The sequence below is a fragment of the Polyodon spathula genome, chromosome 13 (genome assembly GCF_017654505.1).
Source record: "Polyodon spathula isolate WHYD16114869_AA chromosome 13, ASM1765450v1, whole genome shotgun sequence".
Taxonomy (NCBI): Eukaryota; Metazoa; Chordata; class Actinopteri; order Acipenseriformes; family Polyodontidae; genus Polyodon; species Polyodon spathula.
The window spans coordinates 31,577,984-31,602,564 of NC_054546.1; the positions used below are offsets into that span (position 1 = coordinate 31,577,984).

General features: G+C 39.7%; 1 protein-coding gene across 2 annotated transcripts in view; it reads right to left on the minus strand.

The window, feature by feature from the left end:
* Positions 1–20: 20 nt before the first annotated feature.
* LOC121326271 (protein BANP-like) overlaps positions 21–24,581 on the minus strand; it is a 126,217-nt gene continuing 101,656 nt past the window's right edge. For both annotated transcript variants that reach the window (XM_041269509.1, XM_041269508.1), the window contains exons 12-13: positions 8,460–8,603; positions 21–1,571 (exon numbers count right to left, since the gene is read on the minus strand). In XM_041269509.1, the coding sequence (XP_041125443.1) occupies positions 1,455–1,571; positions 8,460–8,603 (261 nt within the window). In that variant the 3' untranslated portion in view covers positions 21–1,454. The remainder of the gene's footprint in view (positions 1,572–8,459; positions 8,604–24,581) is intronic.

A 24,581-nucleotide genomic window follows, 5' to 3' on the forward strand; every position in this document is an offset into this window, starting at 1 on the left:
TTAACACGGTCTTTGCAATGTAAATTACATATTATTTAATAACATGGTAGAACCTATAAAGGCACTTGTTTTTTCTTTTAAATTCACTGAATACAGGCATGGTAAATATGTTCCCTCAGCAGTACCACATATAGACAGTCAAAGCCAAAAATTGCCAAAGTGAAGTTAGGCATACTAAATATCAATGGCAGCTATTCATCTGATCTAATTGGTGGCAAATGCAAATACTGCACAGGGATGGAAATAAAACCCACATTGCCGGGCAGTTTGAGTTGGATGTTAATTATCTGATATATACATGTCACAAGCTTGGTTGCATCTTAATCATCCCATAGTAAAAGCTTTGGTTTTACTGCTGCAATCAATAGCACAGGGGCTCTCCCTGCTACACAGGGAACTGTTTCAAAGATCTGGCACCCATTAGCACAGCCCTCAAAAGGCTAAGACTACCACTGTGGTTGATGAGATCAGTTCTCATTTTATTTGTTTTTCATACGATGGGTGAAACTGGGGTCCACACACAACAGTAAACATTTTTTTTGTTCCTCAAATAAAGCTACAGTAATATCAAATAACAAAAAGGTTTATGATCAGCCTCTCTTCAGATCAACTGAATAGACACCAGTTGTGCCAAAAAACAAGACTCCAGCTGTACAGCTCAAGTAAAAATGAGTGGAACTTTCCCCATTGTGTGTTCACTTTTCCTACATATAATACTTTTAAAGGACTTACTGGAGAGCAGATTAACCTTCTTGCTTTTTTTCTCGTAACTTCATAGCTGACTGGCAGTTTTTCTTTAGACTAATGATCCAGCTGCAATGTAAAATATGTTAAAAACGCCTGGACGACTGCACATTTTACAGAAAAGCAAAAATATTTACAGGGTTTTCAAGTGACAAGTATTGTATTATTAACATTGAAATTGCTGAGTGTTCCACTTCTGATGAAAATAAAACCCACACCAACAGCTTGTACTATACTGGGACAGAGCAAAAACGACTGTAGAATTGCATTTGCAGTAACAATCATACTGAAGGTATATTTCCCAACGAACAAAAACAATACAAAACCAGCAGTGTCACAACTGCAGCTAACAAAGGACTATGGTAAAGTTATAGAAACAAAAAAAAAAGTCTTTATTGTTGGAAGAAAAAAAAAAAACCTCTCTTGCAAACATTTAGTTACCGTATCTACTCACTGAAACACCAAAACAGATGCTTTATTATTTTATTAAACAATCTATACATATTCTTCTACTGGTTGTATTCTATGTGAAATAGCAAAGCTTGTCACCAAACTCTTTGAAAGACATGAAAAAATGACAAATCGCAGTAGCACCTTGTCCAACGCGTCATATAAAAAAAAAAAAAAAAAAAGGTATTTTTTTCCAGAAATTTTGTTTCAGATATACTTCTTCTCCCCAGGGTGTGGTGTGGCTGATGTCTCTTCATTCTTCAGCTGCCTGGCATCTGGATCTGTAGCACCTCCCCGTTCTCCCCCTGCTGGATCTGAATCGCCCCGTGCTTAATCTCCAAGTCAGACTGCAGTGTTGAAGTCAGAGCCTCTGTGCCCTACATAGCAGGGAACAAAGCAAACACAAACTTAGGGTTTGTCTTTATTTGAACTCTGCCCCCTACAACTGCTGCATCTAGCTTCCATTCCCTCATGACCCACAGGAATGGCAAGTGCACTGAATGCTGTTCATTTCTGGACACACTTTTCATATAAGCTTGTATCAGAGAGGAAGCGCAACTGGAACAAAAAAAAAGAAAAAATCATGTGCACAGGACCTTTTGGATACAAAAGTCCAGTAACAGACACAACATGATATAAAGGCAACTGAATTGAGAATACGAAGTGTATTTTCCTTTGCGTTTTGTTTAATGTGCAAATAAGTTGTCATTTATTAACAAAGCTCTGCTTTAATTCAAGTACAAACCTTCCCCTTTAAGGCACCTTTGTTTTCCTTTTAATAGTTTTTTTCTCTTTTAAGGGATTTAAATGTTTTGCACATAACTAGGGAGGGAAAAGCGGGAGGAAAGAAATGGAGTTCAGAGAGCAAGAGATATATTCCTGTAACAAATGACTGGGATTTCTTAATAAACCTAAGGTCATGTGTGTTGATTACATACTCTTCAGCATATTGGACCGAGGGGCTTAAAATGTATCTCTTCTCTTTGTTTTTAAGTTCAAAAGCTAATTAAAAGGTCTAGACTACATAGTGTCATACGAGAAAATGCCAGCATGTTATTAATCTAATATCTTCTATGTATGACAGTAAAAATAGAAACAGCACATAAATAAAACTTTGAAAGTAATTTTTCAAACTTGCACATAAGTGCTTCCACATGTTATTACCAGATGAAATCTATTTCAAATGAGATTAACAGATTTGAAGAAAAAATAACAAAAAAAATCGACCCAGTGAGATTTAAACATTTACAACTGTGACTAAAATATGTGTGATATTTAAACTTTTTGTGCAGAATCTTGTTGTTGTGTGAAGATGTTAAAAAGGGATACATTTCGCATCATCCTTCTCAATATTGAATTTCATCTCTGTTCAAAGACCTGTTTTTGTTTCTACGTGGCTCATTACTAACTATTAATGCAAACTTTCTGAAAAGGTCCTGATTTTCTGAAGTAATGTGGGTAAAAATATTACAGGTGTGTTATGCACTGATGACCTAATATGCTTCCCCACCTAACTTCATAACTAAAATCATATTTTTTTGCTGGCACAGTATTAGCACAAGCAGTGTGATCCATGTTCCCCCTTTTTCTATTAGTTCTACACTACAGGGTACCATGATGACAGACAGTTCCGCACAGGGCAAGGAATGAAGCCACACATTATTAATAAATGTCAGATCACTGCCTTCTTTGTTACCAGTGAAATAAACAATGTTCTTGTCTTTTGCTACTTTATTGCAGGGTCTACTGATATATGAAAGGTCTGCCTATGTGTATGTAATGGACAGTGTTGTGTGATAAACTGCCGTTACAAATTCTGTCCTGTCCTGTGGATGTGATGGGATCCCATTAAAATCTCTGAAGCCACGAATGCGGAGGAGCCCAACTTTTCTGCATTGTGGTTAAGACGCTTGCTTGTGTTGTGCAGGGTCGAAAGGGGCCAGCAATACAAGATTGGACAGGTGAAGTACCCTATACATTTAAAAAGGCATACCTTTTATACAAATGAACTGGTAAAGACAATATATAATTGTTACCAGTATAATTTGAATATATATATGTGTGTGTGTGTGTGTGTGTGTGTTTACATTTTTGTTTCGTTTCCCTGACAACAGCAGATTTGCAAGGGACACTTGTGTCTGTTTAGGTTATAGGCCCAATGGAGGGAAGCATGAGTGCTTGTTTTGAAACTAACCTTTAAAACATGGAAACAAAGTGGTACAAAGTGGTACAAGGCTAGTCTAAGATAAAGAAGAATGTGCAGAATTGTAAAATATGAACAAATACATTAAACACATGCCTAGGAATCATATTTCTTGACACTTCAGCTCTAATTCTCGATCTACCAGTTTCCAAATACCATGTGTTACCGCTTTTACTCTTCAGTTTTCAGAATCATATTACAGGCTTTTATATACAAACACTGGCTTTTTAAGAATTGACCTGTTTTGGGTGTAATGGAATTTTAAAAGAAACAGATGGGTGCCTATTAAATATGTACAAAACAGGGTCATAACAGTACACTTACACCTACAGAAGAGGATTTTTAGGTCTCAAAAAACAGTGTTTGTATATCAAAGTTAATCTAATAAACAGTATCAAATTCAAAACTGCCCTTCATATTCCGGAGAAGGCTTAATAAATAAACATAAAACAGAATACAGAAATTCTCTAATTAGATACCACAGTGGTTCGAGTTTGTTTTTAGGAATGCCAAAAACATTTTTATAGGCAACTCAATTTAAAAAATAAAACAGCAGTTGGTTCTCCAGACAAGAAAGAAAAGTAGTCTGATGATGTTGTGGTTTTCGCAAGCTTAACATTCTGAATTCTACTAGCGTCACTTGCACAGCCAGTCATGTATCTTGATATAATAACACAGGGCCGTGATGTTCATATTCTTGGCTACCAGGCAAATAGTTTGGTTTTGTTACATTATCCTGTCATACATCACTGTCGCACAAATCCAAAATCCTACTCCTGTAGAGTTAAATGAATGAAAAGGTATTACTTCACTCCTTCTACCCTGGCACATTTTAATAGCACAAGAAAGAGAACTAATGATGGATTTGGCATCCACACTACCAAAACAAGCGAGAATCCTGTCTGTTTACTTAAGGTACTTAATTCGGTCACGAAATATTTTCAAGTCGAAATCCAAAAAGCTGAGACTAATACTAAATGTGCTCAATGTTAACAATGTAAAGCCCATCTGCGACTTCAAACACTCACTCATAAATTCCATGATAAAACTAGAAGCCAGGTCAAGTAACTTTTCAGCTTATGCCTTTGTGGATACAGCTGATTAAAGCAAATTAAATGGAAAAAGGGAAAGATGGGTTCCTAAAGCAAAAGGTACAGTATGATGTTTGAACAAATTCTGAGTGGTTCTTATTGCAATTACTCAAATACTGTGTTTTCATACACTTCTTCAGGTAAGACAGTGTGACGGTACTTTCAGGAGCTGCTCTTCTGTTCTAGCTTCCTATCACAGATATGACATATGTAGCTTAGTGAAAATGTCTGTAGATGACGAGCCTGCGCTATCAAGTGATCTGGAACTTTGGATCAAGTTTCCTGTTGTTTTACACAGCAGTGCTCTAGATGGCGCTGGTGCCTACTAATATACAGACACTGATCTAGCCTACATTACGTACGTCTATGGCAGGCAACTAGCACTTAGTGTAAGAGCAGCTCCTGAACTAATAGTGAATGCACTTTAACAAATGGCGACATTCAAATTATGATGAGTGGTGAGTCCTGAACTGTTTCCTGTTGTCAAATGCTTAAACCCCACCAAGACAAACCAGTTGAGTGCATTACACTGATACCTTTGTCTACTTGACAGCTACCTGGATTTCTCACATCATTTTTCTCAAGCCTGTAGTCATCTGACTCCTACTGTTTGGGGTAAATAAACAGCAAGCATTTTCTCTTAATTAAAAACGATAGCCTAACATACAACCTAATTCAAACATACAACAGTGATTTAAATAAGGGTGCAGATATGGTATCAGTTTTGTAACATGACTGGCCTTCCGAGATTTTCCACAAAAACTGGGAGTGAGACTTTTTTTACACCTTATCAACCTGTACCCATTGGGATAGGGCACAGCTGAACCTTTTTAGAACATTTTGCAGCAGTAGGGAATCATCCTGCATTGCATCAACAACTTATTTTTGATGTAATCCCAGGATAACCAAGGAGAAGTGGTTGATGCAATCCAGGTTGATTCCAAAGTGCAGTAATCTTAATGAGGCTTATCCTGACAGGGGTATACTGCAGGTTGATCAAATCAACCCCTTGACTACTTGCTCACTTAATGTGTGACATATTTTAATAGTCAATATATACAGTGTGCCCAAACATCCATTTTCTACCAACATTTTGTTTTTTCTGTATTTGTGACTGAAAACTGGAATCGCACTAAATGTATTAAAAGTAACTGGGATATTGTTGACACAAACAGCCTATTACGCAAAATTTTAACCATCTCTAGCCTCCTATTTTTCCACCTTCCCTTTATCCCACTGAGAAGCTATTTTTTACAAAAAAGAAATATAAAAAATAACAGCTGGGATTGAATGTACTTCTTCAGAGATTGCTCATCTGTGGTGTTGAGAATCAGACCTGTTAATATTGTTCGTATTACACAGTTGTGATGCATGTCAGCAACAAGAGGATGGGCTAAGACCTGTAACAAATGACTTCAAATATTATGGTTGTTCAGTTTCTATCAAGGATTAGGTGGTAAAGGTTAATATTATTTATTAACAACTTCAGTTCAACCACAAGTTATTTTAAGTCGTTTCAAATATTTCCTCCCCGAAATACAAAGAACAAAATCTGTGAATTTCTGCAAATTTTAATTGAAGTGATTCTATGACAACTAAATAGCTAACTTACATATAATAATAAATACTTCCATAAATTGAACATGCCTTTGAAACACAAACAAAGTTCAGAAGGAAATAATTACAGAAATTAAAAAAAAACATTTTCAAAGACACACGATTGCTATTGAGAATTAACATAATAAGATCAGAAAGCACCCGCACACCATAATCAGCCATTACAAACACAGCCTTTAAATCCTTCTCTCAAGTTTTCCAATATAGCTGCCCCCAGCCATTGCTCGCATTGCTTACTATGCACTCCAAATGTCAGTGCTTAAGTGAAAAACTATGGACCCAAACATGTACTTTTATAATACAAGCCACTGTATCATTCTGTGAGGCCATTTGGCTCCAGTTCCACATTTGTATGCATTCACCTTTTACCTGTCATTTCTTTGAGATGCACAACTACAAGTACCAGAATGCAGTGCAGCATCACTTGCAGGGAATGTTCACACAGCTGAGAGAGGAAATTCTCATGATGCCGACCGGCACTGTGGCTGACTGTCCCTCACCTCTCATGGGCTACAAACCCAAAAGGATCCTGCTGTATATTTTTGCAAGGGTTTTTAATATCGCTAGTTGAGGGTTATCAGGAAGGCCTGTTGATTTATTTCAATAGCTTCCTGAGAAAAACAGGAATGTAGGTAACACAGATTGAGCAGACATAAGAGGACGGCTGGATAAGGACTCACTAGAGGGAACTGATGAGGTAACAGCACCAGAAAGATTCCCTTTTCTGGGGGGAGAAAAGTCATTCATTTTCATAAGTGAGGAAAGCTAGTCAGGCCTAAAAATAAAACTTGAAATGAAATTAAACAAACATCACCTGGGGAGCCTCTCCTGTCTGTAAGGGGCCGGAGAGTGGCAAATAAATCTCCTTGTTCCTCAGTGGAGGTGAAATGAAGCTGCCAAGGATGCTGTGATATATTACTGTGGGACACTAACAGACTGCTGGCTGAGGCGTCAATATTGTAATGCGTTTCATTTTTGGACGAACAAAACAGAAAGGGGGATATTCGCACACTTTCACATCTTTGGTCAGAACGCTAAACAGAGCTGGACCCAAGCCAAGGGAAATCACTTTTTTTTTTTTCTTTCTTTCATGGGAACCCCAAGAGATGTAACTTCAGATGCACTGGAGAGGGGTCTGTATAAATTAAACAAGGATCTCTTCCATATTGTCACAGAAATGAGATATGCTGTTTGCATCCTGAATGTTAGAACATATGAAGACTTTGATTTAAACAAATAAATAAATAAATAAATAATAACAATAAATCAATATATTTGTTTTCTTTTAATCCTAGTTAAGCATTAAGTGGACTGCATTACAAAGACCATCATTTTCTATCATATTACGGTCTTTTTTTCACAGCTTTTAGTGAAGACAACATATCAATGGCTCCTTACAGATACTTCAATGATACACATCCAGTTCACCACCCTCTCTTCAGGAGGTTGTACTGTATACACGAAGGCAGGAGACATTGAAAACACTTCAGTCAATGGAAAAAGCAGTGCCTGGGTGGAGATCTACAAAGTAATGGTAACTGATTTTACTGGCATTATAGTACTGGATTTTTCATAACATTGTAAAAGCCTGGGCTGCTTTGGAGTGTGTGGAGAAGCTGTCTTTTCAGTCTTGTTGCCTTTCTTGGAATGGTTTATATCAGTGCTCTGGAAAGGAAAGGCTCAGTTCACCTAACTGACTGATCAAAGAGGTGGTTTTGGAACAAGAGGCCATCATGTGTTTCACCCAAAAGTGTTAGATTATTACAGTAGGCAACTCATTAGCACAGGGTTTACAGAAAACATTGGCACAATGCTGTGCTACTGTGTAAAAGGAAATGATAGGGCAAACTAGATTTGCTTAACCCTGGTGGTGTCTCTCCACCTAACACACTTAATTGGACGATTTCTTAATTTGCAAACTCCGTAGGTTGCGAAGAAGCTGTGCTGTACGAAGGAAGCTCAGTTGGGGGATCAGCAGGCTCCCCCCTGAGTCTAGCTGTGCCCAGACGAGGTGTTATAACCTTGAATTGGAATTAGACATACTATTTTTGATTCTTTGGTAAAATGTTTCCTTACCTTGAATCCTGAGCAATGTAATGAGTGCATTCGTACATTTCCATGCATCAGTGAGAGAAAACCATAGCAAGAAGACACAACAGAAGCCTTGGTTTGTTTCTGTTGCAACAGTTACCCTTACTCCAGGGTACCTGATACAGGCACATCTTTGTAAAATTATTTTCCTTCCCTGGCAATGAGATGACCTGTTACAAGTTAAGTGGGATAACACACACTGGCCTGTGAGAGCTCTGGATCCCTCAGGAGAGGATTTCCTGAGCCATGCTGGAAACACTTACCTGAACTGCAGCAGAGTGGTCAGTTACTGGAGCCAACTGTACGTACTGGACTTGGATATCACTGGCTTGGAGGGGTGACCCGTCCACTCCTGTAGTGGAGGCGTCGGTAGATGCCACCGCAATGAGCTGAGCACCCCGGAGCACCTGAGGAGACAAGCGAGGGAAAGAGTCAGGACTCCCCGCTCACAAATCAGGAAATCAAGGCCACACATGGTCAGCATCTGCTTAACGGGATCAATACATTTGAAACTTAGAAACTCAAATAGGCCCAGCTGTTACCTTTGGCTAGCAGCAAAGTCATAAAGCCATTTTCCTGAACTTGTGTAATTGAAAGGGTTTTCCCTTGACTGTCAAAACTGGCAACATAAATAAATACCAGACTAACCAAAAATAAGAAAATGGGACGGTGCTATTAACCTTTAATTTCATGTATTTGTTTTCCATAGGCAAACTTCAATCTGGAATGGGGGCTTGTCAAGTTCATCAGAAAACTGTCTCCTGTCTTCAGAATCAGTTTCTTTAGGCCCCTGTCACATTCATACTGTATCGGCCTCAAACTGTGCACAAACGGTATCTCCTTTATTAAAACGACTTCACTTCTAAAAGCCTTGTCTTGCCTGGTTTGTTGTTTCTCACAGCTCACTTGACTTTCACAAGAGCAATCTGTGGAATTTGAATGCTGCACAGAACAAGGCCTAAGAAATGCATTTGATTGAGCGTCTTAAATTAGAGAAAGAATTTCGACACAAATCCTCATGTCTTCTGCGTGACCTGCCACCTAATCCCACAGGATGAAGTTTAACTTGATCCACATTTACGGAAGTCACCATCTCCCAGACCGGGATCACTCAGTTCAGCTTGGGTAGGCGCTGCCTTTTTTGTGTCCTCTCAGCTCATTCTCATGACCTTGTATTCCAATTTATTCCACATAGAGCAACTTGCAGAAAAAAATATTGCTCTGCAACTGGTGTTGTTCACATTTATAACACAAAGGTACACTGAATGAATTGGTTTCCTGATCTCCAGGAAATTAAAACTTGATTGCTCTGGAAGACTGTACATATAGCGTGGATCAAGTCAACCTAACAATGCTGCAACTGTACCCTGATAGCAATGGTAACTTTCAAGACAATACTACACCCATCTACCATGCCAGATTAGTCCGTGACTAGTTTGAGGAACATGAAAAAGACTTTAGGCATCTTCCATGGCCACCACAATCCTTGGATCTGAATTAAGTTGAGCATGTTTGGGATGAAATTGAACAAAGCATTCATCACCACGATCCTCTGCCTACCTGTCTACACCAATTGTGTGAAATATTCATGACTAAATGGATTAACATCCCTCAAGACATCTCAATCCAACTGCTTTCAGTCAAAAAAATAAACCATGCAGCAAAGGTTTACAATACACTGTTTGATAACCAATACATAGTCATATTTCTGTATAATAAATGAAAAAATAAATCCTGTAACACGTAGACAAACATGTCAACCTTACAGCTAACTTGGAAATTTAGTAAAGTAGTTTTTCCATCTGGGGGGGTTGCAGTTTCTTGGCAAAATAATTATTGAGTAGCAACCAAATGAAAAGGTGCTACGTGCTACCCTGACAGATAAAGCCTGTCAGTACACCTCCACTGACTTCTGAATGGCTCAAAGCATAGGAAGTAGGCGGTTTAATTGGCCAAGGTGGTTCTCATTAAACTATGCTTCAGGCACTGCTTGGGATACAACTGCATGTACTGCACTTACAAAATACAATAAGCAATTATTTGAAATGTTCAGTGTAACAATTTATAATACTGCTCCCTGAAACATGGCCAGGTTGTTTTGAATGTAGTTCAGTTTGGAAGTGCAGTATGTATAAAAAAAAAAAAAAACACAAGTTTAAAAACTCATCAGTTCAATTGGCTCACCTCAATGGTCCAGCTACAATCAGACCATCGGACCTATAGCAAAGGTACCAGGGTGCAGTAATTTGTTGATGTAAAATATTTTCACCACTAAAATGAAGATGAGTAATAATGCCAATAAGAAGTTAGAAAATACATTTCTAAGCTCTGATGCTGGCATTGCTTTAATTTGGTGGCAAACTCAGGCTAGACTTTACAGTTTGTTTTCAAACTAGAGTTAACCGGGAAACAAGTTTACCAAACTTCTGAAGGAACTAAACTGGGAAGCATGTTTACCAAACTTCTGAAGGAACTAAACTAGGAAGGAAGTTTACCAAACTTCTGAAGGAACTAAACTAGGAAGGAAGTTTACCAAAGTTCTGAAGGAACTAAACTGGGAAGCAAGTTTACCAAAGTTCTGAAGGAACTAAACTGGGAAGCAAGTTTACCAAAGTACTGAAGGAACTAGTCCTGCCCAGTAAGTAGTCTTGCTCAAAAAATAGTACAGCTAAAGACAGTGAAATAAAAGTACTGCAAGCCAATATCCACATTGTACGTGCTTGTTCATAAACATCCCGTCCATGCTGTTTGTATTAATAATCTGTCAAATATAGTAGTGTGTAAGCAAATTCCTAACGAGAGGAGGTCATTCGGCCCATCGGTGCTTGTCCAGTTTCTAACAGCTAATTGATCCCAGGACCGCATCCAGACAAGCTCTTGAAGGACCTTAATGAATCAGCACCAAGTACATGACTTGGCAACCTATTACATACACTCACCACTTTCTGTGTGAAAAAGTGCCTCCTACCCTCTGTCCCAAATCTGCCTCCACTCAACTTCCAGATGTGTTCTCAGGTCATTGTTTTTTTTTTTGTGTTGGTGACTAGGGTTGATGGTATGTGTGTATATATGTATATGTATATGTATGTATATATATATATATATATATATATATATATATATATATATATATATATATATATATATAATATATATATATATATATATATAATATTATATCCAATCAATATGTCTGTACATTAAATAGCCTAAATAGGTTCTGTACACCCTAACTTCATAATTCACACACTTTAGACCCAGGTCTAGTGCTTGATTATGAGGACCCACTGGTTTAGTAATTATAGACAAGCTGAGAGAAGTGTGTTTCATGCAGTTTGCACTCCTGAGGGTCCAGAGAAAGGCATACAAATTGTATGAGTTATTCCAATATAAACTAACTGCATCTGCTTAGACAGGTAAGCAGGGATTTCAATTATACTTTTGTTTATATAATCCAAAGGGCAGTACTATGTGGCACAAAAGAAAGTTGCATAATAGCAAGTTCAGGAAGGTTTAACATCAGCAATCAAATCAATGGCTTTGGTGCATCATCCCTGTAAAAAAAGTCACCAGAAGTTGTATGCCTGCAACTAAACTTTGTGCCCCTGGTATTGCATACCAAGTGAATATACTGCACTGCACTAAAGAATTATGTAACTTTGCTGAGAATATCCTAAATCGGTCAGATCTGCATCATCAAAGCACTACTGTTGACTACTTCAGTGGTGTCTCTCTTACCTTATCAAAAATGTGGTCTTAATGTGCATGCACTGTTTGTATTGATAGGGGTGCAAACTGATAGTGGTTTGACACAAAATTAGATCCATCTGTACGTTTTGTGTAAACACACTATCTTTCTAAAGAGATGCCTATATCCTGGAATATATCAAATCTTCCTTTTACAAGCCAGTTTCATTTGCGATGAGACAGCAGATCTGACCGACTTTGACAGAGGTCACAGTTGGCAGGTACATCTGTATCAGGCATTCTTTAGGTTAGACTTTGATTCTGGGAATTACTGGAGACTTGTCAGGTTTCCAGAACAATTGAAACACCTCCCAAGCAGGTCATGTTAAATCAGTGCTGGCCTGATTTTTTTTTTTGCTGTGCTGAAACGCCTGGCTTGTCCTAAAATCTGCTTCAACATATCTATCACGCCCTTGGACAGACCACTTAAAAAGTACTTAAGAACAGCTTGTGTGATGTAGCATCAGAACGGCATTGTAGGCATGTGCGGCAATAATTAGCAGTAAAGAGTAGAATCTTGATAAATATGTCCCAAATGGTTCTATTTCAATCCCATTACCTTCAGTGAATGAGCACTGATGTTTTACAGTCTAAACAATTCAATTACTTTTCAAATGCCCAAGTTCAAGTTAATATAATAAAGTAAACACTTTCATTAAACTCTTTAAAATCAGATTAATATTGATGGAGGAATTAGCTGAAGGTGTTGCCTAACATCACTGGTATCTTTATAGCACAATTTAGATTCTCAGATTATCTGATCCAACTATTACACAAACATTTTAACTAGGAGGGAATTTATCTGAAACAAACCTAAATATCAACTAAAATGCCTAACATAGCAAATCACACCAACTCATATATTGTCATATATATTATGCTCATAGATCTATTAATAGTCAACAGTTTAGTATAAAAGCCTGTAACTGTGTTTCATTCCTAGATGACTATAAAGCTGTACACAAATTTTCAGATCAAAGGCTTTCATAGAAACAAACTATAACACATACCATACAACAGATCAAACCGTAAACTAATAACTTCAACACTGAATTCCCATAATCCAATCAGATTTTTCCATGGCATTGTGTGGCAGCAGGGAATTTTAATCAAACCGGTACCGTCCTCAGGATCGTGTTTATATAAAAAGCAGTAAACCCAATGTGTAGCATGTCTCCATTTAAAATTTAGGCTTAAACCAGAACATTAAATCTAAACAGACTGGAAATAAGACCTAGCATAAATGTAAAACTAAACCCAGCTTTTAAAGAAAGATTTATGAGGAACATTACTTGTTATTGCATTATGAAAGTAATCAGACTGTTTTTCATCACATTTAGGGAAAAAGAAAACACACACACACAACAGCCATTCATCGTTTTTGCTTTTAAGTTGCCCCACAATCCAAATATTGCAGCATTAATCAGTAGAAACAAAATTGGAAAAATCACTGATGCGTGGAGGTATTGTAACATATCTTTCGAAGTAGTCATTTCACTTTCGTGCTTTGTGTAAGACTGTTTCTACAGCTAGTTGCCATTCTTTAAGAAGCACGCTTCACTTCAGGCAGTTCAAGTAAGGTGAAATGTTTTGATCTTTCCTCCATAGACATAGGTTAGAGGCAACACGCTCTGTCTAAGAATGTGAAAGTAAGGCGTTATGAACCGTTTGTTGGAATTCTGTAATTACAGTAGCTGACTCCTTTCCTCCGACACATAATGACACAGGAATACCTTCAAATCCTGGAAACAAGTACCTTTGTTTAAGCAAACCTTTAATTAAGATTTTAAAAAAAAATCTTTTCAGTGCATAAAACTGATAAGAAAGTCAAAAGGGAAAATGAGACTTGTAGTAAGCTCTGAAAAATACCCTGCTTAAAATTTAAAAAAAAAAAAATGTTGTTCCTAATTAATTTCTAACATGTTTAATATTATGTGTGCACTATTATTCTCTATTGTTGTAGAGAGAGAGAGAGAGAGAGAGAGAGAGAGAGAGAGCGAGAGGAGAGGGAGAGAGACTTTGACTTTTAAGATCCTTTATTTAAATATTCCAAATAAAATCCATTAAAATTCAAATAAAGGTAAAACACAACAAAAGTTAAGATTCCTACTGCCTGAGCAAAATTTAAAAAATCCTAAAATATATCGTGTTCTCCTTAAAAACAGATTTTAAACAAAATAAAAGGATCATTAAAAAATCAATATTAAACAGTGTTTTTTTCTTTGTTGAAAACAGATAAAAGCCAAAATAAAACACTGTAAAACAAAAATTAAATAAAATTAGAACAAAAACTGGAGCTCCCCCTCCTCACTCACAGCACACAAGGCGTCTCCCACACACCACCTCTCCTGAAAGTCCTCCAGGTTACTGACCAGTTTAAAATACTCAAACTCTACTCTGATCTGGCTGACCACGAGCACCCTGAACTGAACCACTAAACTGGTCAGTCCAGAACCAGAGAGTTGATTTTTCCTTGTCTTTAAAATAGCCAATTTTGCCTGTCCAATTAAAAAATTAATAAGAACACACCTGTTTTTCATTTTAAAACTGTATAGAACCCCAAAAATAAAAAGCTCCTTACTAAAAACGACCCCTAAATTATTCAGGATTCCCTGCAGTAAATTAAAAAGTGGCCGCAGCCTCTCACACTCACTGTAGGCATGAAAGAGAGTTTCCTCTGCTGAGCAAAAAGCGCACTGCTCACTGATGCTGGGGTCCACTCTATGGAGAAACCTGCCTGTGGACACAATGCAGTGTAGAATCTTCCACTGCAGGTCCCCCACTCTCTTGGCGAGAGGCGGCTTGTACAGCACCCTCCACACCGGCCTGTGCCCCTCCTCTACAGCCAAGTAAGCTCGCCACTTAGAGTCTACCAGACCCCTTAGCCTACTATACTCTGTGGCTTTAACACACAATTTGTATATCTGTTTTCCATTCATTGTGTGAAAGATAATTTCCTCCACATTCTGCAATTTAAGCAAAGTCCCTCCATTCTCTCCACCGCCCTCACCTTCCTCACCTACTGCTGGTGACACGATCATCCCTGGAAATAAGGAAAGCTGTCTCTGCTCTGTGCCTCTGGACAACTCCTCCCTCAGGACTGCCTTGAGCCGCGGGGAGAGGCAGCCCCTCAACTCACCCATCAGTCTTTCTGCAAGCCTCTCTGAGTGCCAGCCTAGCTGTGCAGTTAGCTGGGAGGCAGTTAGCCAGCAGGAGAGCTCAAGGTTTAACAGGTGGACCATCCTGGTTACACCTGCTTTTAAAAAACTGGCACAGAGCGTCATCGACTGGAGGAACTTAACTGGAAAGAGTGGATTAAAAAATAGGGGCTCCTCAAACAGGTCCTGCCCTGTCAAGGACTCCACATCCCTTTCCACCCTCACCAGCTGCCAGGCTTTTAAAATACTTTGATAAAAAGGAGGAAGTCCTGCTTTACTAAAACTGGTGTTCTCAATTAAAAACAGGTGTTTTCCTAACCCCAGCCCCCCAAATCTATTGAGAAGGAAACAGGCCAGCCTCTTCCAATGAGCCTCCTCCTCAGTGTACAGGAGTCTCTGAACCGCCTGCAGTCTGAAGGCTGCCACCCTGCTGGCAATGCTGACTAGCCCCTGCCCCCCCTCATCACTAGGGAGGTAGAGGACTGCCGGCCTCAAACTGTGTCTCCCGCTCCAAAAGAACTCCAGCAACACTCTCTGGATCTCCTTCACCAGGCCCTGGGGTGGGTCCAGGCATACCAGCTTGTGCCACAAGCTAGAGGCCACCAGATTATTAATAACAAGCACCCGGCCCTTGAAGGACAGTTGAGCCAGCAGTCCCTTCCACCTCTGCAGCCGCCCCCTCACCCTATCCAACAAACCCTCCCAGTTCTTTTTCATGTAGTTTTCTGTTCCGAGGTGCACCCCCAACACTTTAATACCTGTTCTGTTCCATTTCAGCCCCTCAGGCAGGAAAGGAGGGGTGCCCTCATCCCAGCCGCCTGACAGGAAGGTGTCACATTTTGCCCAGTTTACTCTGGCAGAAGATGCTCTCTGGAACTCATTTAGAGTCTGCTGCAGCGCTTGGACATCTGCATCCCCCCTCACAAACACAGTCACATCGTCTGCGTAGGCAGACACCTTCACTGTGGCAGAGGAGGGTGTGGAGGGCGAGGAGGGCACTGTCCATCCAGCTAGCCTGACCCTCAGCAGGTGCAGCAGGGGCTCTATAACCAGTGAATACAGCATACCAGACAGGGCACAGCCCTGCCTTATACCCCTGCACACTGGGAAGGGCTGACTCAGCCCATTGTTGATCTTTAAAATACTAAAAATGTTGGAATATAAAAGCCGAATATAAGAAATAAAACCAGGACCGAACCCGAAGGCTTCCAGTGTATGAAAGAGGTAGGTGTGGTCGACTCTGTCGAAAGCCTTCTCTTGATCCAGGGAGACCATTCCTACATTAAAATCACAAATATCACTTACAGTTAAAAAATCTCGAATAAAAAACAAGTTATCAAAAATAGAGCGACCCGGTATACAATATGTTTGATCCATATGTATTACAGTTCCAATAACACTTTTTAATCTATTAGCGATTGTTTTGGATAAAATCTTTAAATCAGAACATAAAATTGACACAGGTCTCCAATTTTTAAGCTGGCATAGGTCTCCCTTCTTGGGCAGCAGTGTAACCACTGCCCTACGGCAGCTAAGAGGCAGTTCCCTGTGGCTGAGGCTCTCTCTCAGAACCTGGAGCAAATCCTCCCCCATTATATCCCAGAAATTATTATAAAATTCTGCTGGCAGTCCATCGATCCCGGGAACCTTTCCGCTGGAGAGCTGCTTGACAGCGGCGGTCATCTCCTGGTGGGTCAGCGGTGCGTCCAGCTGAATCTGCTCCTTCTCACTGAGGCTGGGTAACCCCTGGAGCAGCCGCTCAGTGTCCTCTATGTTGCACAGTTCTTTATTATAAAGTTCCTTGTAAAAACGCACCGCCTCTCTGCTGATTTCCTCCCGGGTGTGCAGTTCTTTCCCACCAGGAGTCCTGATACAACACAGCTGTCTACTGTCCGCTCTCTTCCTCTCCAGGTTGAAGAAGAAACTAGTGGGGGCATCCATGTCTCTCAACTCCATGAATCTGGAACGCACAATCGCCCCCTTCACTCTTTCCTTCAGCAAGCTCCCCAGCGCGATTTTCTGCTCCTTTAGGTTCTCCAGGGTCTGTTCTTTAAATTCTGAATTTAACCTTTCCTCTAGGAGGAGGATTTTGGACTCCAGTTCTCTCACGGCTGTGTTCAGTGACCTGGTTGCATTTATAGTATATTGTTGACAAAAACATTTGATTTGTATTTTGCCAATGTCCCACCACTGTCTTAAATCTTTATATTGTGCTTTTTCTTTTTTCCAAATTATCCAAAAAAGTTTGAATTGTTGCTTAAATTTTACATCTTGTAATAATTTTACATTGAAATGCCAGTAAGATGCTCTGTGGGGTTCTGATTGAATTATTACTGTAATTAATAGACAGTGGTGGTCAGAGAGACTACTGGGGATGATTCTTGCTTTGATAAATTTATTTAAATCGTTTTTTGAAGTATAAAACCGGTCTAGTCTTGCTCTATATACACAGTCTGTGTGATACTGAGACCAGGTGTATTGTCTTGAACTGGGGTGCAGGCATCTCCATATGTCAACCAGGTCACTGGACTCTAACAATGCAGCCAACTCTCTGGAGGACTGAGGGTGTGGTTCATCATTATTTCTATCAATATTAAAATTAACAGTACAATTAAAATCTCCTCCTACTACCACCACATCATTATTATTAATATTAAAAAGAGCTTGCTTTAATTTCTTAAAAAATAAAATTCGTTCGCCCCCTCTATTGGGGGCATAAATATTAATAAAAACATACACTGTACTGCCCAGCCTAGCTCTTACTTTTAAAATCCTCCCTTTCTCGATTTCATCTATATCTAGTAAAACTGCCCCCAGGCTGGGTTTAAAAAGCACGGCTACTCCTGCACTAGTACTAGCGCCGTGACTCATCACGCACAGCCCCTTCCACTCCGCTCGCCACGCCTCCTCATTCTCCTGATCCGAGTGCGTTTCCTGCAGAAACACCACCCCCGCCTGCTTCTGCTCTAAAAACTCGACTAGCTGCGCCCTCTTAAAAGACTGTCTGCAGCCGTTTAGATTAAAAGAAATAAAAACGCACCTTTCCATCATAGCTAAAAAAACTAACACACTAAAACAAGTAATAAAAGAAGTTTCATAAAACACAGCCATTTTTAAACAAGAGATTTTGAACCACTTTTAAGATCCTTTTTAATTTTCTGAACAATTTTTTTTAATCTATAACGTTTTGGCTGATCAAATTCTTCTATTGTGGCTTTCCTTGTTATAACGTGAGCGGAGTGGAGAAATAACCTTAGATCAGGGAAAAAACTCTCTATTTCTACTCCCCTTTTCCCTTTTGTTTCTATCATAAAATCATTTACCTGCTCAAGTGTGTATAACTTTTTCTTACTGACGGGTTGGCTATCAGGGATGTCTGAGATAAGCGAGGAGTCAGAGAGCTCCCCCTCCATCTCATCCGCGCTGTCCTCTCGCTCGCCCCCGAGAATCCGTTCCTCCGCAGCTCCCTCCGACTCCTCGACACCGGTCTCTGCCACAGCCGTCACTATTTCAGGCGGCTGAGATTCAGCTAGCGGAGAGTCTTGCACCGCGCCCGGCTCACCCTGCGCTGTGCTCTCTTCCTCCGCGTTGGGAGGGACTGACGCCCCGCCTGGAGCCCGCAGTCTCCCTGTCTGCACGGGTTCGGAGTTCTGCACTGGCTGCGCTCTGCCATCCGGCAGCTCTGCAGCCTTCCGCTGAATTCGTGTCTTTTTCGCTACTACCTTGAATGATTCTTCACCATTCTCAGTAGTAGCGGTATTATCCTCCGAACCCGTCAGTGACAGGCTGCGGCTGGGTCTCTTTGTGCGAGGCCGTGGTGTTGGTGGTTCTGCTCCGGTTTCCTTCTGGATCGCCCCCTCCTCGGTCAGCACGGGCTCGCTCTGCGGCTGCGCTGGGGGAGCCGACTCTTCCTCCCGCTCACCCCCAACTTCCTCCCCGCCAGCATCGCCCTGATCCTGCCCTGTCTCCGCTCTAGCCTCCTTTCTCGGGCAGGCTTTCCTCTGGTGTCCCTGTTCTCCACAGTAAAAACACCTCATCGTTTCGGAACTGACAAACACCACACAATTCATCCCTTCCACGTTAAAATTCCAGGCAACATTAATGACTTGGTTAGGATCATTTAGTAAGACAAACGCCTCCCTTCTAAACGACATGACGTGCCTAACACTGTTATTTTTGCACCCCAGCGGGATTCCCTTAATCGGGGACACCAGTTTACCAAAACGAGCTAAATTCTTTTCTAATTGCTCATTTTTTAAAAACGGAGGCACATTAGAAATAATAACTTTCGTAACCGGGGTTACTAGAGGGGAAACCTGAACAAATTCACCTTTTACTGTAAATCCTTCCTCTACCTGCTTGTGTACCAGAGACACCTCCACTAAAAATATTACCAGCGCTTTATTCATTCTTGACGCCGACATAATATTTTCAAACCCCACCACCTCTCCTATTGCCAGCAGGCACTCCTCCACCGAAACCCCGGGGTCAGGCAGGCAACGGACCCCGTGTCGGCGGGTGAGAGCCCCCAGCCCTCCTGAACGAGACCCCATAACGGGATCTCCAAACACCCTACAAACAAACAAACAAACAAACAAACAAACACACACACACCACTAACCTACGAACAAACAAACACACAAAAAGAACAACTAAGTAACTATCAAACTAAATAAATAAATAAATAAATAGATAAATAAATAAAGTTTTAAATTTCCCGGTCCTACCGCACCGGCGTTCCACCTCTTTGCAAGCCCTTCCCACAATCCTCCACGAGAGAGAGAGAGAGAGAGAGAGAGAGAGAGAGAGAGAGAGAGAGGAGAGAGAGAGAGAGAGAGAGAGAGAGAGAGAGAGAGAGAGAGAGAGAGAGAGAGAGAGAGAGAGAGAGAGAGAGAGAGAGAGAGAGAGAGAGAGAGAGAGAGAGAGAGAGCGAGAGAGAGGAGAGGGGGGAGAGAGAGAGAGAGAGAGATTGGTGGCTTACCAGTTTGTTTCTATTACCATTAAGGGAGTTTTAGATGCAATACACAAGCTACAGTCACTCTGAACTAAACAGCCACCACACGCTGCTACTACCTACAGCAGGAGGAGGTAAACAAAAAATGCCATATGTAAGCTATATTTTACAACAAATGCATATAAAGCTAACATGTTCTACATGGGCTTCTGACTTCAAAGTCGCTTTATATGTAAAAATTTATATTTTGGGGCACTGCACCTTTAGATAAATAAAGAGATGTTAACAGGAGTACAAGACAGATATATCCTAAACCAGACTACTGTACATATGATACATGCTTAACTGTGAAGAACAGGTGGTGCAATAAAGCCATGTCTTGTGCAGCAAAGATATTTACTAGCTGCATCAAAGAAGTTAACAACACTATTAAAAAACTGATTTATGAGGCTGAGGACCATAAGTGTGATGCATTTTGTCAGAAAAGCCCAAGCTGAGAATTAGAATGAGCAGAATATATATCTTTTTAGGTTAAAAAAATAAACACGAAATGTCCAAAATGTTAAGTTAAATGGATAGGTCGCTCAAGCCCTGACAGCCATAGAGAATAAGAATCCAAAAGATTTAGAAATAGGCACTGCTGACACTGATAGCGTTTCTTTAAAGCAGCTGAGCTGGAAGTCAGGAGTGGTAAATACTTTATTAAACACAGGTAGAAATATACAATAACTACACTGTAAATGTACAGGCTGGCAGTGAGCATTGGCCACTGCAGCAGCCACTGTTGTGTAAGAAGGCCAGCCCAGGTATCAGGGACAGTGGCTGTGTGAGAACTACAGCGCATCACCTGTCACAAAGAATGCCTTCTTTGTTTAGCTGATGATGGCTTCCTGGGACCACCAGTTCAGCTTTGTAACTCTTACCTGTCTGTGACCTTATGAAACAGAAAGTACAGTCAAAACCCTGAACAATTCGGTCCTGAAAGTCAGTCAGTCAGTCTCTCTCTCTCTCTCTCTCTCTCTCTCTCTCTCTCTCTCTCTCTCTCTCTCTCTCTCTCTCTCTCTCAGATTACATGAACTTTGACAGTTCTTGATAGCATAGAGTAAATAACCACTGATAGCCCTTTAATTGGACCAGTCTTTCCGCATCAAAATCTTCAGTGTCTTGCAATCCTGTCAAAGTCCACATTGCCGTACAATCAAGGATAAGACGCATGAGATGTATTTTTCTTTGAAATTGCACTTACTTCTTTAGTTTCCTATACAAGCCCAGCCACCTGTGTGCAAGTATAAGATGAAGACAAGTGGAAATGCCAGTCATTGTGGGCTTAGATGTGTGTAAGTTAATAACCCATCAGGAATGGAGAGTGTTCAGTCTGAAATGCCTGTAAATCTGAAAAGTGTAACAGTAATTTCTCCAAGTTTCAATGATGAATGTATGGATACTGTATAAGTAAACAATGTACCCTCCATTAACATGACGATTAATAATAACAAAACAGAAATAACCAGGTTTATATTTAACTGGTAGCATTCCCAGCACCTGCTCTACATCTATGGCCAAAAGTTTAGCATCACTCTATAGAATTAACTAATTCTGCTTCATAAAGGTTGAATGAAACCTGCTTAATAATGTCACGTTAACATATTAAATGTAGTTTTGTACTTTTCCATATACTTAAAGAAAAACTGACAAAAATTGAAAAATATGACATTTCAAAATCTAACACGAAATACTGTACTGCTATCATGGCTTCCGGTACACTTTTGCAAAACCATTCTGTAGTTTCTTTGATTACATGATGCTAAATAACATAACAAAATGATGTCCTGTGAAAGGGTGGCTTGCAGTGGTGACGTCAGACCAGAAACACAGACTCCAAAACAAGGTATGGCGGGTGAAACTAAGGCACAGGGGCACTCTGTGTTTTATTAAATAATAATAGAAAATAAAAGATTTAAACAAACACAAAACACAAAGCTTTGTTGTGCTGAAACATCTTTTGAGCCCGAGCATGAAAATTTCACACTAAACTTTAGGCAACTGTCCTTTTGTTTATGCCACCGTGTTTACTTTCTGCAGAAAACACAACGGCACAAGTTTGTATACTTGACGAAGATGTTTCTTTAATTTTAATAAATTAAAATGTTCATTGTTATTTTTATGGTTATTTTTTTCTATCTGATAAAAATGTCACAAAATACACAGCAACTTTCAGAACTTTCTTTTCCTCAAATAAGACAGCAGTGGGGGCAGCTTTAGCTTTTCCCACTAAAGATGCCACCAGCCTCATTAATGCTGCCATGTAACACCAGAGAGACAGGGATCTGTAGCCCTGCCAGAATCACTCAGCTTAACCTGGATGACATCCTAATGGGCTGAACTGGTATTTAAAACCATGCCCTGCTTCAAGAGATCTATAAAAGCTTTGTTCCCATACAGTGTCAAAAGAAATTGGCTTGGTTTCTGTTTTTTGTTATCTTAAGTGGATTCATAAATCTTACCTGTCATGCATTTCCTTTTGTTACTTAAGTCTCACATATGGAGTTTTGAATAAAAACACATTATAAACACACATTTGCAATGCTACTCTGATTGCATGCTTTAATTTCAAGTAGCCTTGCATAAAATATGGAACGTGATTGTGTAACCAATTATTGAATCAACAGCACGAATGACAAAACCAAATGCCCAGCTCACTTTAAATACTGACATGTTCTCAGTAAATCAGTTACAATGTATACCGGGCCATAGGCAGCCATGAAAAATGACAGAGGCACTTGCCTGTGCTCCTCCCACTACAAAAGTTTTTCTAACTGAAGAAAAAGATATAAGGACATTATTATATGTTGTTTATTTAAATACAAAAGTTTAGTTAACAGTTTTTTTTTTTCTGAATAAAATCCTATTATAGAATTTTCAGTATAAAATAAAATAAGAAATGTAGCAATGCCAGAATATTTGTTGTAGACCCTATGCTTAAATCCTAATCTCTCATAACAAATCACATTTACAGTGATGCCATTATCCAAATACACAAAAGACAAGAGGGCATGCATACATAAAGTTTTATGAAATATTAATTATTAAATCCCATTCAACAATGGAATTAGCTTGTTGACAAGACGGAGAGAGTTTAGATGCATAAGCAATTCATAAGCAAAGAGGGTTGCAGCTCAAGCTTTTCGGCTGACCAGTCGATTTGATTGGCTGTTTGGCTGTGTTCTGATTTATACTCATGAATATGCATCTGACTTCTATTAATGTGATTGGCCAGCTGCGAGGCTCCTAGCAAACCGCAGCCATATGAACTCGACACAACCTTCAACTCAACAACCAGTGTCAATCACACACTGTCTGAAATAAACTTTCAAGTATCCCACTTCAAATGCAAAAAAAGGATAAATGCATTTTTATTTGCGGCAAAGCAATGTGTAAAATAAATAATTATTAGTATGATCTTAACCGAGGCACATGGCTCAGGTGCCTCATAGCTAGCTACGGCATTGGTATACAACTACATTATACAGATAATGAGACTATTCAATTCATCTAAGCAATGGATGACTCAAATACAGCCACCGTTTAAACATTAAAATAGGACCAAACCTTGCATTTTACTTACATTTTAAGATTGTACTTTTAATGGTTAAAACAATGGCAGTATTTTGATCCGCCACCTTTTAGATCATTTGAATAGACCCCATATGTTAAAAGCTCAAACTTATAGTTTTAACTTGTGTGAATTCTGAGCATCCCTATAAACAAACTGTGTGTCTAATACTCTCAAGTCATTTTAGAAGGGATGAAATCCAAAGGCATAGGAAAGGACGGTGTCACTAAGTCTCTTAAAGGGAGGTCCCACCCCCTGACTCAGAGTAACACCTAAGAACAATGTGTTTATGATCACTGTGAAACCCACTTGAGAGGCTGCAGTGATCAGATCAGAAGGAATTTTTTGTGTTTGGAGGACTCTATGGGAAAAAGCCGAAGGTGCTAAACATGACTCACAATAGGGGCTTTTACAAGAATAGATAAAAAAAAACAGAAAGAACAGCAAAACCTCAAGGTACGAAATGTTCCCGGTTTAGAACAGTGCTCCAGACAGATCACAGGATGGAGAGGGTAAACCCAGCTGTCTGAGGTTCTGTCTTACATGCCAGAGCAGTTAATGCATGCAGTATCTCTGACTCACATGCAAAGAGATCCCACAACCTTTAAAGGGGTAGTGCACAACACTGTACAAAAACTGTTTTTACACAACTCCCTTTAACAAGTCTCAGAAAGACTACTCTGGGAAAACTAAATAAAAAGTTTCAGTGCTGTAGGTAGTAGCATGCAAGTAAACCAACTGGATAGCCATCGAGGTCTGGTTTGGGATGAAGTAGAGTGCACAGAAGGGCAAACAACATAGAAAACAGTCAACAGAATAAACTGAATGTGATTACAGGTCACCAAAGCTGTAAGATACAGTAAAAATAAAACCAGCCATTTCAGATGTCAAAATCAATTCAAAATGTTTCAGA